We start from the raw sequence: 13,109 nt of genomic DNA on the forward strand, positions 1-13,109 counted from the left end.
TTCGTTGCTGGTTGGGTGAAACAGGTCCTCGTCCACAAAAATTTGGCAGGAATCTTGGAAAGGTGAGTTACAAAATTTTCAATTCAAAATCTTTTGTTATTGCTAACATCCACTGTCAAGTCTAATGTATTTCATGTCGTTTGTCAATGGAGTTAAGGCTTTTAATGTTTATATGGTTTAGCGATAGCACTCTCACTACATACATACGTGTATGTTGTCGGCGATTAGCCTAGCAATGATCTTAATTGTGGTTATTTGTCAGCCCCGTAGACGAGGCCAGTTTCTTTCACTTGGTACCAGCTAAATATTATTCAAAAAATAACGATGGTGGAAGAAAGGGAAGTCACAAACATCTTGAATTTGAAACTACGTCGTACTACGTCATATGTTGTCGGCGATTAGCCTCGCAATGATCTTAATTGTGGTTATTTGTCAGCCCCGTAGACGAGGCCAGTTTCTTTCACTTGGTACCAGCTAAATATTATTCAAAAAATAACGATGGTGGAAGAAAGGGAAGTCACAAACATCTTGAATTTGAAACTATGTCGTACTACGTCGTATGTTGTCGGCGATTAGCCTAGCAATGATCTTAATTGTGGTTGTCAGGCCAAAACCCTCTAAATATATATTAAATGCATCTTACCGGATATAAAATGACTACTACATAGTCTGCGGTGATTTTTTGGTGTCCAGTTTTCACGTCGAATTGCAGCCGTCCATTTCGCTCTCCTCTTTGGATCCCTCGGAATACGGTAAAACTTCAAGTCTCTCCTTCCATCTTCTCTGTTAGTGCAACCAACAGCCACACACGCCTTCACCATTTTGATTATTAATGTTAAGGAGCAGAAAAACACGCCGTAAATAGGAGAAATGTACGTAGCCGTAACAGGTTAACACTATGTTTTGACGGACAAGTGGGCGGAACCATACAGCGAGCACGTGGTACGTGGGTAGGCTCTATATCATCTTTTACGTTGTTGTTGTTGTGTTTTCCCCCTGCGATCGGACACTAAAAGCCAGTTGTGTGGTTGTTTGAACGATGTGCTAATGCTAGCGAACGCATGCTAACAGTTTGTGTCATTGCTGGAACAGCACCTAATCATCATTTATTTACGTTGATGCGAACCTGTTTGGTCACGAGGACAAAATTGATTCTGCAAATTATACGGACGTCCAGCCTCGTCATTTGGGAGTTTAGCTCGCTGCATAGCCAGGACCGAGCCGTAGCGTCCTGGTGAGGACAGTATATCCACGTTTCGTTGTTCATGCACTGTACACTTATTCAGCATGTTGTTCTCTATTGTATTTTTATATTAAATTGCCTTTCAAGATGACAGATCTGCTCTATGTGTTGGATTTTATTAAGTAAATGTCCCCCAAAATGCGACTTATACTCCGGTTTGACTTATATTTTTTTTCTCTTCGTTGGGCATTTTATGGCTGGTGCGACTTATACTCAGGTGAGACTTGTAGTCCGAAAAATACGGTAAAATTATAAGGATTTAAAAAAAAAAAAAATCATTGCAAGCTAAATCAATGAAGATATTACGACCAAAGAATTTGTAATTGCAATCATTTTCTGGGAGAAATTGAGCATTATCTGACAGAATTGCAGGGGTGCCAGTACTTTTGGCCAGCGCTGTACTTCATATGTAAAAAAAAAAAAAAAAAAAAAAGTTGAACTACTCTCTAGTTTCTTATGTTTTCATTGCAGATTCTTTACAATTACCAGTTTTGAAAAAAATGTGGGGAAAAAAATCCCACTGTTTATTGTTCTGGACCAGATCACCCAGCTGTCATCCAAATGTGGACGAGTGCACTCATCAATTATGTTTAGATTCAAATGTCCTTTTATTGTCATTGCACACACAAACACTGCAGTAACGGTGACGAAATGTCTTAGTTGATTTTTGACATACCCGCCGACTGGAGACCTGCTCGTCCCGCACCAGCTCGTCACCTCCGCCCCTGGGCAATGACGGCATTTCCCTCACCTCGCTCTTCCTTACCGTCCTCCTTTTAACAGTGTGACTGTGACACAAGGACAAGACCAGTGAGTATCCATTTTATTTGCTCATTCAAAGCATTGTTGAGGTCCACGGAGTAACCCGGCAGGTGTTTATGCAGGCTAATTCAACGATGACGAAACAATAGCAAAGTGAGTCAGTTTGTGAAAAAGGTGCAATAAAGTTCAGTCAACAACACTATGTTGTTTTTTCCCAGGGAGCCAGACCACAAATTGTGGAAAAGAATAATTGCAGGTTTGCACATTTAAATGAAAATTATCCATTTTGACTGCCTGAACCAACTAAAATGAATCAGATATAATTCAGAAAATGCATTAACTATTTTCAGGCATGAAAATGGGTCAGGGGTTAAAAAGGTGAGAAGGGTGTGGAGGAAATATGTTCCAGTACACTGTACAACCCAACAAAATATTGAGCTCTGTCGACCCACACTGTGTTTCAGCAGGGCCGTGCAGAGAACGGTGGAGGGGCGGGTACTCGTAGATCAAAAGGGGCACATGAACAAGTATTTAATACACCTTACATCAACATAACTTCAATTTTAACCAGCTTTAGATTATAATTGGCGGTGACTGTGACATACTTTAATTGGGAGGGGGCAACAGTGAATAGAAATCAACACTGTCATCAACACTTTCTGGCTTTGACTCAGTCACTGTCTCTTTCTTCAACCTCTACATCAACTTCCTTTCTCAACTTGTTCATCTGAGAACAAACCACATCAGATGGTCACTGAGCCACCAACAGCACAGTTTCCTCAAAACTATTTCATTATTATCCATATTTGACAACTCTAGCACCTAATAATTAATAAAGCAATGACATAAAATCTTAGTTTAAAAATAACATTGCATTTGAGTTTATAATTGTATGTTATACCAGACTATCCTTGCTAACTTATTCTTACCAAGTGTGCTATTCACCCAGCTGATGAGGCATCCACTGCCTTTAGCAGACTCATCCAACTCCTGTTTTTTATCCCTCAATCTTCTTTCTTACGAGGCAAGTCTATGTAATGAAATATAAATTTTTTTGAAAAAATCTCTCCAGCGGCTATTATTTTTAAAGCTTAATTTCTTTCTCTCTCAGTAACTATGGAGGTAGATTTGTGTCTTTATTATTCAATCAAAAAAAAAGTTGCTTCAATCAAAATATATATTTTTAATCCCAAAAAACACTGTACTTTACTGTACTATGATACTTTGGGGAAAAAGTGAAAAAATATGTCTTATATATGTATCCTTTTTCCAATGTTAAATCTGAATAAATACATTAAACACGCACAAAAAATGGGGGGTGGGGGGCTACTTCGCGGTTTTCACTTTTTGCGGTGGGTTCTGGTCCCCATCAACCGTGAGAAACGAGGGATCACTGTATTTCTGAAAAGCTTTAAGAAGCAAGAATCATTCCCACCACTCGTCGGGCCGGTGTTGTGCCGGCACCGGCCGTCAGCTCAAGTCCCAGCCGAAAATAAAGCGTCACAGGCGGACGACGGGATCAATGCGAGGCGCCCCCCTCCATCAAAGAGCATACCGCTTAATTTGACTCAACAGAGTGTTTCTTCGTTTATATTACCGCTAAATACACAAGCTTGACGCTAACTTAACGGGAGCTATTTTTTCACGGGAGATTTGGCTAGCTCTGGCAGCGTTCAAGGCATGTTGCAAAGAACAGCAATAACTTTATTATATCGCACAATATGAAAACGACTGAAACCATTACTCACCAAATTCAATCTATTGGCAAATACAGGCAAGCGTGTATGCTGCGCTCTGGTCTGCCCCAGCTTGGATAAGGCCTGCTTTGTGTTTTCGCAGCTTTGCAATGCAACCAAAGGCTCTCCAAGCACTCCATGTACACGTGTAGAGTGCGCGCGATTGGATTAATGGAACACAGTTTGGGCCTATGATTGGTTCTTGCCAGCGAAGTAGCCAGAAGGATTTGCTGACTGTCCAAGTGTCACTTTTTTAAAGGACCGATTTCTGAAGTGCTCAGTTTACGTACTAAATTAATCACATGATAATAATAATAATAATTAAATAAAATCTACACAATTCACGTAGGTCACCCTTTTCGACTTCAAAACAGCGAATTTCGCTGAAAGGTGAGACATTTTCATGCCTGTATTTTGTAAGGATCCTCGTTTAGTTAAATCTTACAGGATTGTTAACCGTTATACTTGTAATACGATGGCCGACCTGCGCGATGGTAGCGGTATCCTCATGAAGGTCTTGTAAGTCCTCAGCTCTCGGTGCAGCTCCATAAAGTGCTTCTCTTTCCTCTTCACCGTCCACGTGAACTCGCCGTGCTTCATCTCAATCTTAAACACGGCGGGCAGGCTCTGCATGGGGGAAATTTTTGGGATATGACTTTCGGGATTATCATTGTAATTTAAAACAGTTACCTAGAAAATAAGTGGGGAAAAAATTGGAATGCACTTATTAGGGGTGGAAATCTCTGGGTACTAGAGGTGGGAATCTTTGAGCACCTAACAATTCGATTACAATTACGATTCAGAGGCTACGATTCAATTATAAATCAGTTATTAATGACACCCCCAGCCCCCAAAAGCTATTAGCTGCTTTTAATGTTTCGTACATTAGTTACAAAAATTGTACAAAAAGCCTCTCAGGCTTAAACAAACGACTATTCCAGTATCAAGTTAACAGTTCAAAACAGTAAAGAAAATACTAAAGTCTCCATTCTGTATCAGCAGTTTTAAACTACATTCAATTAATTTAATGTTGTGAATCAACCGTTAAAGTTGTTAAAATTGCTCACGTTATTCCATATTTTTCCTTCTGTCTACTTTCAACATGTGAAAGTTTTAAAACTATTTTAAAGATGGATTCAAGTCAAGATTTTGCCGATTTAGGAGTATTTTAGATAATAAGTTAATTTATGTAAGTACACTTGGAAGGTTCGCTACAACAGCCTTCCAGGGAAGTCTACTGCTTTAAAGACCAAATGTGAAGTAAGGTTGGCCAACCATGTTTTTGAATAATATGAATGGCTAAACAATTCTAAGCATATTTTCGTTTTTTTTTTTAACGCAACCCTTCCAGATTCTTTGTTTAACCCATAGCAACGCCCTTGACAATGCTTTTCTTCGGCAATCTTTCTAAATCTTCAGAAATTACGTCACACTGAGAAGTGCGAGGGAAGTCCGCCATAGAACAGTATTGTTGCATTGCTTCTCGGTAAGATGCCACGGCAGTGTGTGGCGATGTTTTGTTCTCACTCAAACGAAAAGTTGTATGAGTGGCCAAAGGATAGCAGAGGACGTAAATTGACATCTTTTGTTCGCACGAAGCGAAAGAATTTCACGCCATCATCGAGTAGTGTTCTCTGCTACAAACACTTCGAAGATGCCTGCTTCCTCAACCAGTCTGCTTTTGATCAAGGATTTGCAAAAAAGTGTGATTTTTGGATAGATGACTGATGACTTTGTCAAAGCAGAGCTGCCAACTGTTGTGGAATGAACAGTAGAAGGTACAACATTAGCCGAATGGTAACTCGTGGCAATCCCCGATCATAGTTGTATTGAGTTCATTTTGCCTACACTTATTAATTCGTCAAAACTTTTCTTTTATCCCAGGCAATAGTAGGTGGTTTATTTACCTGACATGTTTAGGCGAACATTTCCGCCTTCGTCAGAGGGTCCGAAGGCGGAAGTGTTCGCCGAAACATGTCAGGTAAATAAAAGCTAACATCGCTAGCTTGTACTGTTAATTCTACAACATGATCAGGGATTCGTCAAAACTTTTCTTTTATCCCAGGCAATAGTAGGTGGTTTATTTACCTGACATGTTTCAGTGAACACTTCCCCCTTCGTCAGAGGGTCCGAAGGGGGAAGTGTTCGCCAAAACATGTCAGGTAAATAAAAGCTAACGTCGCAAGCTTCTACTGTTCATTCCACAATATGATCGGGGATTCGTCAAAACTTTTCTTTTAACCCAGGCAATAGTAGGTGATTTATTTACCTGACATGCTTCAAATCATAAAAATAATAACAGCCTACCATCTTGTAATCTCGATGGGTCTTGTTTCCATTCCATATCAGGTAGTCTGGGCACATTGTTTGCATCCTGATTAGTGTCTGGCTAATACATGTACGGTCCAACATAAAATTCCAACCTCCTCCTCCAACTCTTCAAAGACTTGGATCTCTTCACTTGCGCTCGATCTATCGCTTATATCGCTGTTTGAATCATTGTTTGAAGGGCTTTTTATGGCGGCCGTATGGAGCGCGTGTCACTTCCGGGTTCGTCCCCTTTCAGGCTCAAACTTCGGAAACATAATTATTTTGTCAAATATACAACATGTAAATAATTTTTTCACGCTTTATTTGTTGAACAATGTTTAATTACGTTAATTGTGATCCTATTTGGCATTTTATGAAATTACTTCACACTTGGTCTTTAAGATGGCGGCTGTTTACTAACGCTGTCAAGTCTGTCATTTCGCATCTAGTTTTCTATACATGCGCTGCTAATGCCAGTAAGTTTGGTCATTTCACATCTAGTTCTATTTACATATGATATCTATTATCTACCGCAGTATTACGTATACGTAGTTTGTAGCGGCTGTCCGCGGCAGTCAGGTATTATTGTTTTTTTATTTAGCTGCATGAGTTGAGCCAGCGTTGTCATTACCCGGGTAATGACAAGCATGATGTTTACTCACGATCCGTTCCTTATTGTGCCTCGAAGACCGCGCTGACTGTGTTTTAGTTCCACTTTACTTAACATATTTCCATAATCGGAATTTGGATGTTTGTGAATCGTTCTCGAATCTTCCACGGCCGAATCACGAATAATCTAAGAGTCGGAAATTTAGCACACCTCTACTGAGTACCTCACGATACGATATGATTTGGGATACAAGGCTCATGATAACGATTTCGGCGATAACGATCTCTTTGTAATGGAAATTTTGAAGAAATTGCCTTTGAACAAAAAGCTTTATGAGGCAACGAAGGAAAGTTTCATAGAAAGAAGCAGTGCACATTTATCGTAGATTGAAACTGTCCAGATAATAACCCTTGATGAGTTTAATTGAAAATTTTGAAGAAAGGCCTAATTGGACACTTCATTGGAATGAATAGAAAATTGGGGTAATGTATTCATGTTTCATACAGCAAAAAGCAGAACATTTTAGAATAGACAATTGGAGGTTTTCCACAAATTTTCCCTTGCAATTTAAATTGGGAAATGACAAAAATAGAGCAACACTTTTAATGGGATGCCAGTAATTCACTTGGAAGGAGAACTGGAAGGAATGACTGCGATTATTAGTATTAACAGTAGAGTATGTGTTTGCACCTTATTGACGCTCCTGTGCTGGGACATATTGAAGCGATCCTGCGCTGAAGTGAAGCGCTCCACCTCCAGGATGCGGGCGGTAACGGGCACCGTAGGAAGGAAGACCTTGGCGTTGGCCTCCTTGAAACCCACCGTGCTATACACGGCCGAGAAAGGGATGCACTCCCCTGGGAGAAAAGAGAGCGGCGGCGGGGGTGAGAGAGAGAGTCGTGCATGTAGGAGGTTTCAGCGAGTGGGATGCTTCGCTCAACAATCTCAACTTTTCTTCTGAGATTTGGATGCTCTCGATGCTGTTGTACTTAAGTTAAATTGAACAAATGTCAATTTCCGGCAGCATTATTTTTCTCTGCTAAAATTTGTTATATCGATGAGCAAAGAAAATGTTGAACAAATGCTTGTACATGTACTCGGTCTGAAAAATGTGGTAAAGGATTGGCCTGCCATGAATAATTGAGTAATCCGCAATTTATTGTATTAGATAGTTGATTAATTGTTTAAAGACTGTTTTTACCTCAAAACGGGCCAAATTATCTTTTTTGAACCTCTTATTAAAGCGAAAGTTCAGAATTTTTGACATTAGACTTAATCTTTGAGAAAACTGGGGTTTAGTTGGTGGATTTGATTTCAACAAACTCTGTGCAGTTTATAAGTTCTTTGTGAGTGTCATATCTCCGGAGTGGCTAAGCTAGCGCGAGTCAATGGGACCAACTTAGCATGCCAATAAAAAACGATACAGATCTACGAACAGATCCGAATCAAATAAATTTAAATGATGATGATGATGTCACCTCGCTTAGCAACGTGTCGCCATTTTGCGAAGGGGGCACGCACAGCTAAACATTCCGTAGACAAACGTCTGAAATTCATATATTTCAGGTGTGTTTTGCGTCTTTTTTTCATAAAAATGTCCTAAACATGGCTTATTATTATCACGAGTCACTGCCAACAGACGCGAGGAGGCGATACAATTTAAAATTACCATGTATTGGCTTGCAAATCTGCCCTTACAAAGTCGCAGCTGATAGCTGGATGAACAATCCAAAGGAATGGCCTGCAGTGGAGTTCGGAAACATCAACAACTACCTCATAAAGTCACCTAGAAAGTTGACCTTTATCAATTACGTGGAATATGTACTGTGTGGAACTAAGAAAACTGTTAGTATATACGGAGTGATTATTTCTGCCGTAACCGGTAATTCGCCTCCAAGCGTTATTTAGCTGTGAACGCGTCACGGCAAAATAACCAATTCCCACCAGGCCAATAATATACCGATTGACCAATCAGAGTAGTTCACGGCAAAAGAAAAATAACGCTTTGCGAGTTGCCGGTTACGGTAATAATAACCACTGCCTAGTCTAGGGATGTCCCGATCCAGGTTTTTGCACTTCCGATCCGATACCGACACTGGCCGATACCGATACCGGCCTAACTGAACATGTATTAAAGTTATTTAGACTCCTTACTTAGTTGTCAGACTCATGTTGAAAAGGGTTTTAGTACTCTTGATAACAACTAGCCAGCTGAATTAGGTGAGTTTGAATAATACACAACGGTTGGTAACAAGAAACTGACCTGTTTATTCAGTGACAAACATAAAACATTATAAATAACAAACAGAAATGGCATAGTCAGTCAGTAAAACATGCAAATAATATTGTAAACCGTCTTAAAAAAGCAAAACACACAAACAACCTCAGTGGAAAATCCCACAAAACCCCCAAGCTATTAGATGCTTTTAATGTTTTGTGCATTAGTTACAATAATTGTATAAAAAGCCTCTCAGGTTTAAATAAACGACTATTTCAGTATCAAGTTATTTTAAAACAGTAAATAAATTACTCAAGTTCCCATTCTGTATCAGCAGCAGCTTTAAACTACATTCAATTCATTTAATTTTGCGAATCAACTGTTAAAGTTGTTAAAATTGCTCCCGTTATTCCATAATTTCCCTTCTGTCTACTTTCGAGGTGTGAAAGTTTTAAAACTGTTTTGAAGATAGATTCAAGTCAACTCAACTCTTTACTCTTTTAGTTTACCTTTTCTTATTGCATAGTTTTTGGCTCCCATACACATTTACAATTAATTGTTAAGCTCAAACTCATATAACTGTAGATAACGTGATTTATATGTGAACCAATTAGTCGGTGAATCGCAAAAATAATAGCTCACTGGTCAACTATCAAAAGAAATATCTGTTCATTTCCTAGTAAGGCATAACTAAGTAGTACCCATGCAGTTTAGGTCGTAGTCCACTTCCTCCCCATCGTCGGTGTCCTCCAGCTCTCGGGCATCCAAGTTCTCCACCAGGTCTGCCATCTTGATTCCGTCAGTAAGATCGGCGTCTGAACTTTCGGCGTTCACCAAATCCAATTTGCTGGTCGAAGGTGGTGCCTTGGCCAGCATGATCAGCAGCCGTTAACGCCGAGAGCGAGGCGCCCCTGAGAAGATAAACAAATTCATCATTTTCTGAAAAGCAGACGCCCAGCAGGGCCGAATCATAATAACAAGAAATTTGAATAGATGTTCAGGGGTATTGAGGCTTTGTCATCTAGCGTGATCTACGAGACTTTTGTTTTGGGGCTGCACCCAGGTGAGTCAGAGGCGCGACATCACTGCAGAGTCAACTGAGCCACGAGCATGCTTGCTGAGCATGGAGTCATCATAAAGCTAACATACTCCCACTATTACGCCCGTGGACCATAAATGTCCATTTATTATTCCTACCTAGTGAATTTCGACACTTTTTGTTTACTTTTAACATTTTTGAATGTGATATTTTATAATTTTACAACTATTTTTAATCAAACCATTGATGTGGTCTTGTTTTGTTTTATTTCAGTTTATTCTGTAAAATTGACACCATTGTTTTTTAAAACGCATTTTTTTCCCCATTTTTAAAATTTTCACCCTGTTATATCATTTTTGTAAAATATTCATTTTTTCCACATTTTTTTTTCTCCTAGCTTGCATTTTCTTGCCCAATTTCACACTTTGATCCTATTTTTCCGTTTTTATTCCAAACAAGCTGTTGTTCCGAATTTTAACAATTCATGAGATGTCATTAAATTCTTTGTTTGTTTTTTTTTTCGGGCTGTCAAACGATTAACATTTTTAATCGAGTTAATCACAGCTTAAAGATTAATTAATCGTAATTAATCGCAATTCAAACCATCTCTAAAATATGCCATATTTTTCTGTAAATTATTGTTGGAATGGAAAGAGAAGACACAAGACGGACATAAACATTCAACATACTGTACATAAGTACTGTATTTGTTTATTATAACAATAAATCCACAAGATGGCATTAACATTATTAACATTCTTTCTGTTAAAGGGATCCACGGATAGAGAGACTTGAAGTTCTTAAAGATAATTGTGAGTACAAGTTATTGTAATTTTATATTAAAACCCCTCTTAATGTTTTCATTTTAATAACATTTGTAACATTTTCAATTAAAAAATAAACTAGTAGCACGCCATTGTTGACGTCGCCGAGCGGTGACGTCACATCGGGCTCCCTGCTGTTCTTCCACAGTGTCTTTAACTACGTAAGGCAGTGATTGAAATACATCACAAGGTGTCAATGGCGAGTTTTCAATTAATTAGATATCTAGCCAAGGCAAAGTCTGAGTATGTTTTATGTGTATTTTGCATAGCTATTTTGAGCTACTTTGCATTGAGCGCTTTTCTTTTTGTGAACATTAATTTTTTTGAGAGATAGGAATATTATTTTTGTGGTGCTTTCACTAAACGACACTGTAGCTACTTAAGTGTTCCGTCCAAATGCATGATGGGAAGTTGGGCAACCATGAATGTCAATGGTGGCTGCAAATGGTATACAGCAGGGGTCCCCAAACTATGGCCTGCCTGCGGCCCGCCTCCACATTTGGGTGGCCCCCTGAACAATACCAGAGAGCATTTTGATTTTTTTTTTTTTTTTTTCCCCCAATAGTGTTATTTATTTCCTGCCTTTTTTTCTGCGAAGAACCCAAAGAGGGTTATTTGGTTATTATCTATTTAATTAATAGTGTTATTGTAGGAAAGCAACCAGTGCATGTTTGTGCTTTAGTTTAATTGTTACTACGCTGGCCCTTTAAGAAAAGCGACGCGCGTACAAGTCACTTTCTCTCCTCCCTTCATTGGCGTGCACGAGTTACTGTCGCTCCTCCCTACACTGCCGTGTACACGAGTCACTTTTTCCTCCTTTCACTGCCGTGCGGTTCGTTCCACAAGCTGTCGTCCTGTTTAGTGGCAATCCAAGTGTTGTGTGTGAATGAGAGAGGTAGGTATATTGCAGAAGTGTGCCTTGGCAGTGCATAAACACGTTTGGCAGATGAGTTACCTGCTTAGGGTCCCTTGTATTCGTTAGCCGCCACGAGCTAACCACTAGCCACCGAGTGCTTACCATTAGCCGATAACGCTAATTGCTAATGCTAATCGTTGGCCCCTTTGGCTACATGGTGGAGGCTGAATTTTGTTTGTTGCCAATTCACTTATCTAAATTGTTATTTTCCTGCTTAATGTGTATGCTCATTATTGTGAATGATTAGCATTGTATGCATTATATAAGCAGTGTATTTCATTTATGTTATATTTAATGTTGTTCCTGTTAATTTAGATATGTTTATAATACAGTATATGTTTATAGGTTATATATTTTATATTACTGACATGTTATATGGTTATCTTGTATTCACAGAAACCACAATACAACAAAATAAATCTCATACTCCTTTCATCATCATTAAAGGAAACAAATAAATTCTGAACGTCCCCTGTTGATTCTCTGATCGGAGTCACAACTCCATAGCGTTGCCGGCTTTATACCACACACCCACAGAGGGATCCCCAGTCATATTAACCCTCTTTTTTAGTTATTATTATTTATTATTATTATTATTATTACATGATATATTATTATTTTATTTACTTTTGTTCCGTGAAGAATCCAAAAAGGGTTATTTGATTGTGGCTTTCTGAAAAACAATACATTTTTACATTTAGGCACTCCTGCAATCGTCACACTTTTTCTGTTACAAACTGACCCCGGCCCCTCATCAGAGAAGGGAAAAGTTATGTGGCCCCCACAGGAAAAAGTTTGGGGACCCCTGGTATACAGTATGTTCTACGTTGTGTTTAATTAGGCGTGTTAAGAAAAAGATTGTCTCCTGTGAGAAATAGGAATATTATATTTGTGGTGCTTGCACTAAATGATGCTGCAGCGACTTAACTGTCCCACCCAAATGCGTGATGGGAAGTTGGGCAACCATGACTATCAATGGTGACTACAAATGGTATACAGTATGATGTGCATTGTGTTCAACTAAGCGTGTTAAGAAAAAGATCGTCTCCTATCATTCTTCCCCATGTCGTTCACCACAATACTTATATTTGTTGTGAAAGAGTTGCCAAAGCTTAAGCCAATAAAAGGTGCGGTCCACGAACGCCTGTGTCCACTCGCATTTCTCTGCCGTTTCGCTCTCAGTGTGCTAAAACGGCGACATTGTATACTGTTTGAGGCAATGTATGAACGGGTCATTCCATGCATGCGTTAAATGCACAAATATTTTAACGTGATTAATTTAAAAAATTAATTACCGCCGTTAACGCGATAAATTTGACAGCACTAGAACTTTTTTATCCAACCACAATTTTGAAGTCATTTATTGGATTTTAAGAGTAATTTCTGATAACAATAAAATAGTCGCAATGTGCTTTCAGAATTGGTGACATAATGACTTAAAGTCATGTACA

At 39.0% G+C, this 13,109-nt stretch overlaps 1 protein-coding gene across 3 annotated transcripts in view; it reads right to left on the reverse strand.

Annotated features, from left to right (window-relative positions):
* The window catches only part of pld1a (phospholipase D1a), a 76,240-nt gene that overhangs the window by 43,369 nt on the left and 19,762 nt on the right, over positions 1-13,109 (reverse strand). For all 3 annotated transcript variants that reach the window (XM_057859351.1, XM_057859352.1, XM_057859350.1), the window contains exons 2-5: positions 9,581-9,790; positions 7,352-7,518; positions 4,226-4,368; positions 1,920-2,031 (exon numbers count right to left, since the gene is read on the reverse strand). In XM_057859351.1, coding sequence (XP_057715334.1) covers positions 1,920-2,031; positions 4,226-4,368; positions 7,352-7,518; positions 9,581-9,755 — 597 coding nt within the window. In that variant the 5' untranslated portion in view covers positions 9,756-9,790. The remainder of the gene's footprint in view (positions 1-1,919; positions 2,032-4,225; positions 4,369-7,351; positions 7,519-9,580; positions 9,791-13,109) is intronic.

Source organism: Corythoichthys intestinalis, chromosome 15 (genome assembly GCF_030265065.1).
Source record: "Corythoichthys intestinalis isolate RoL2023-P3 chromosome 15, ASM3026506v1, whole genome shotgun sequence".
Classification (NCBI taxonomy): Eukaryota; Metazoa; Chordata; class Actinopteri; order Syngnathiformes; family Syngnathidae; genus Corythoichthys; species Corythoichthys intestinalis.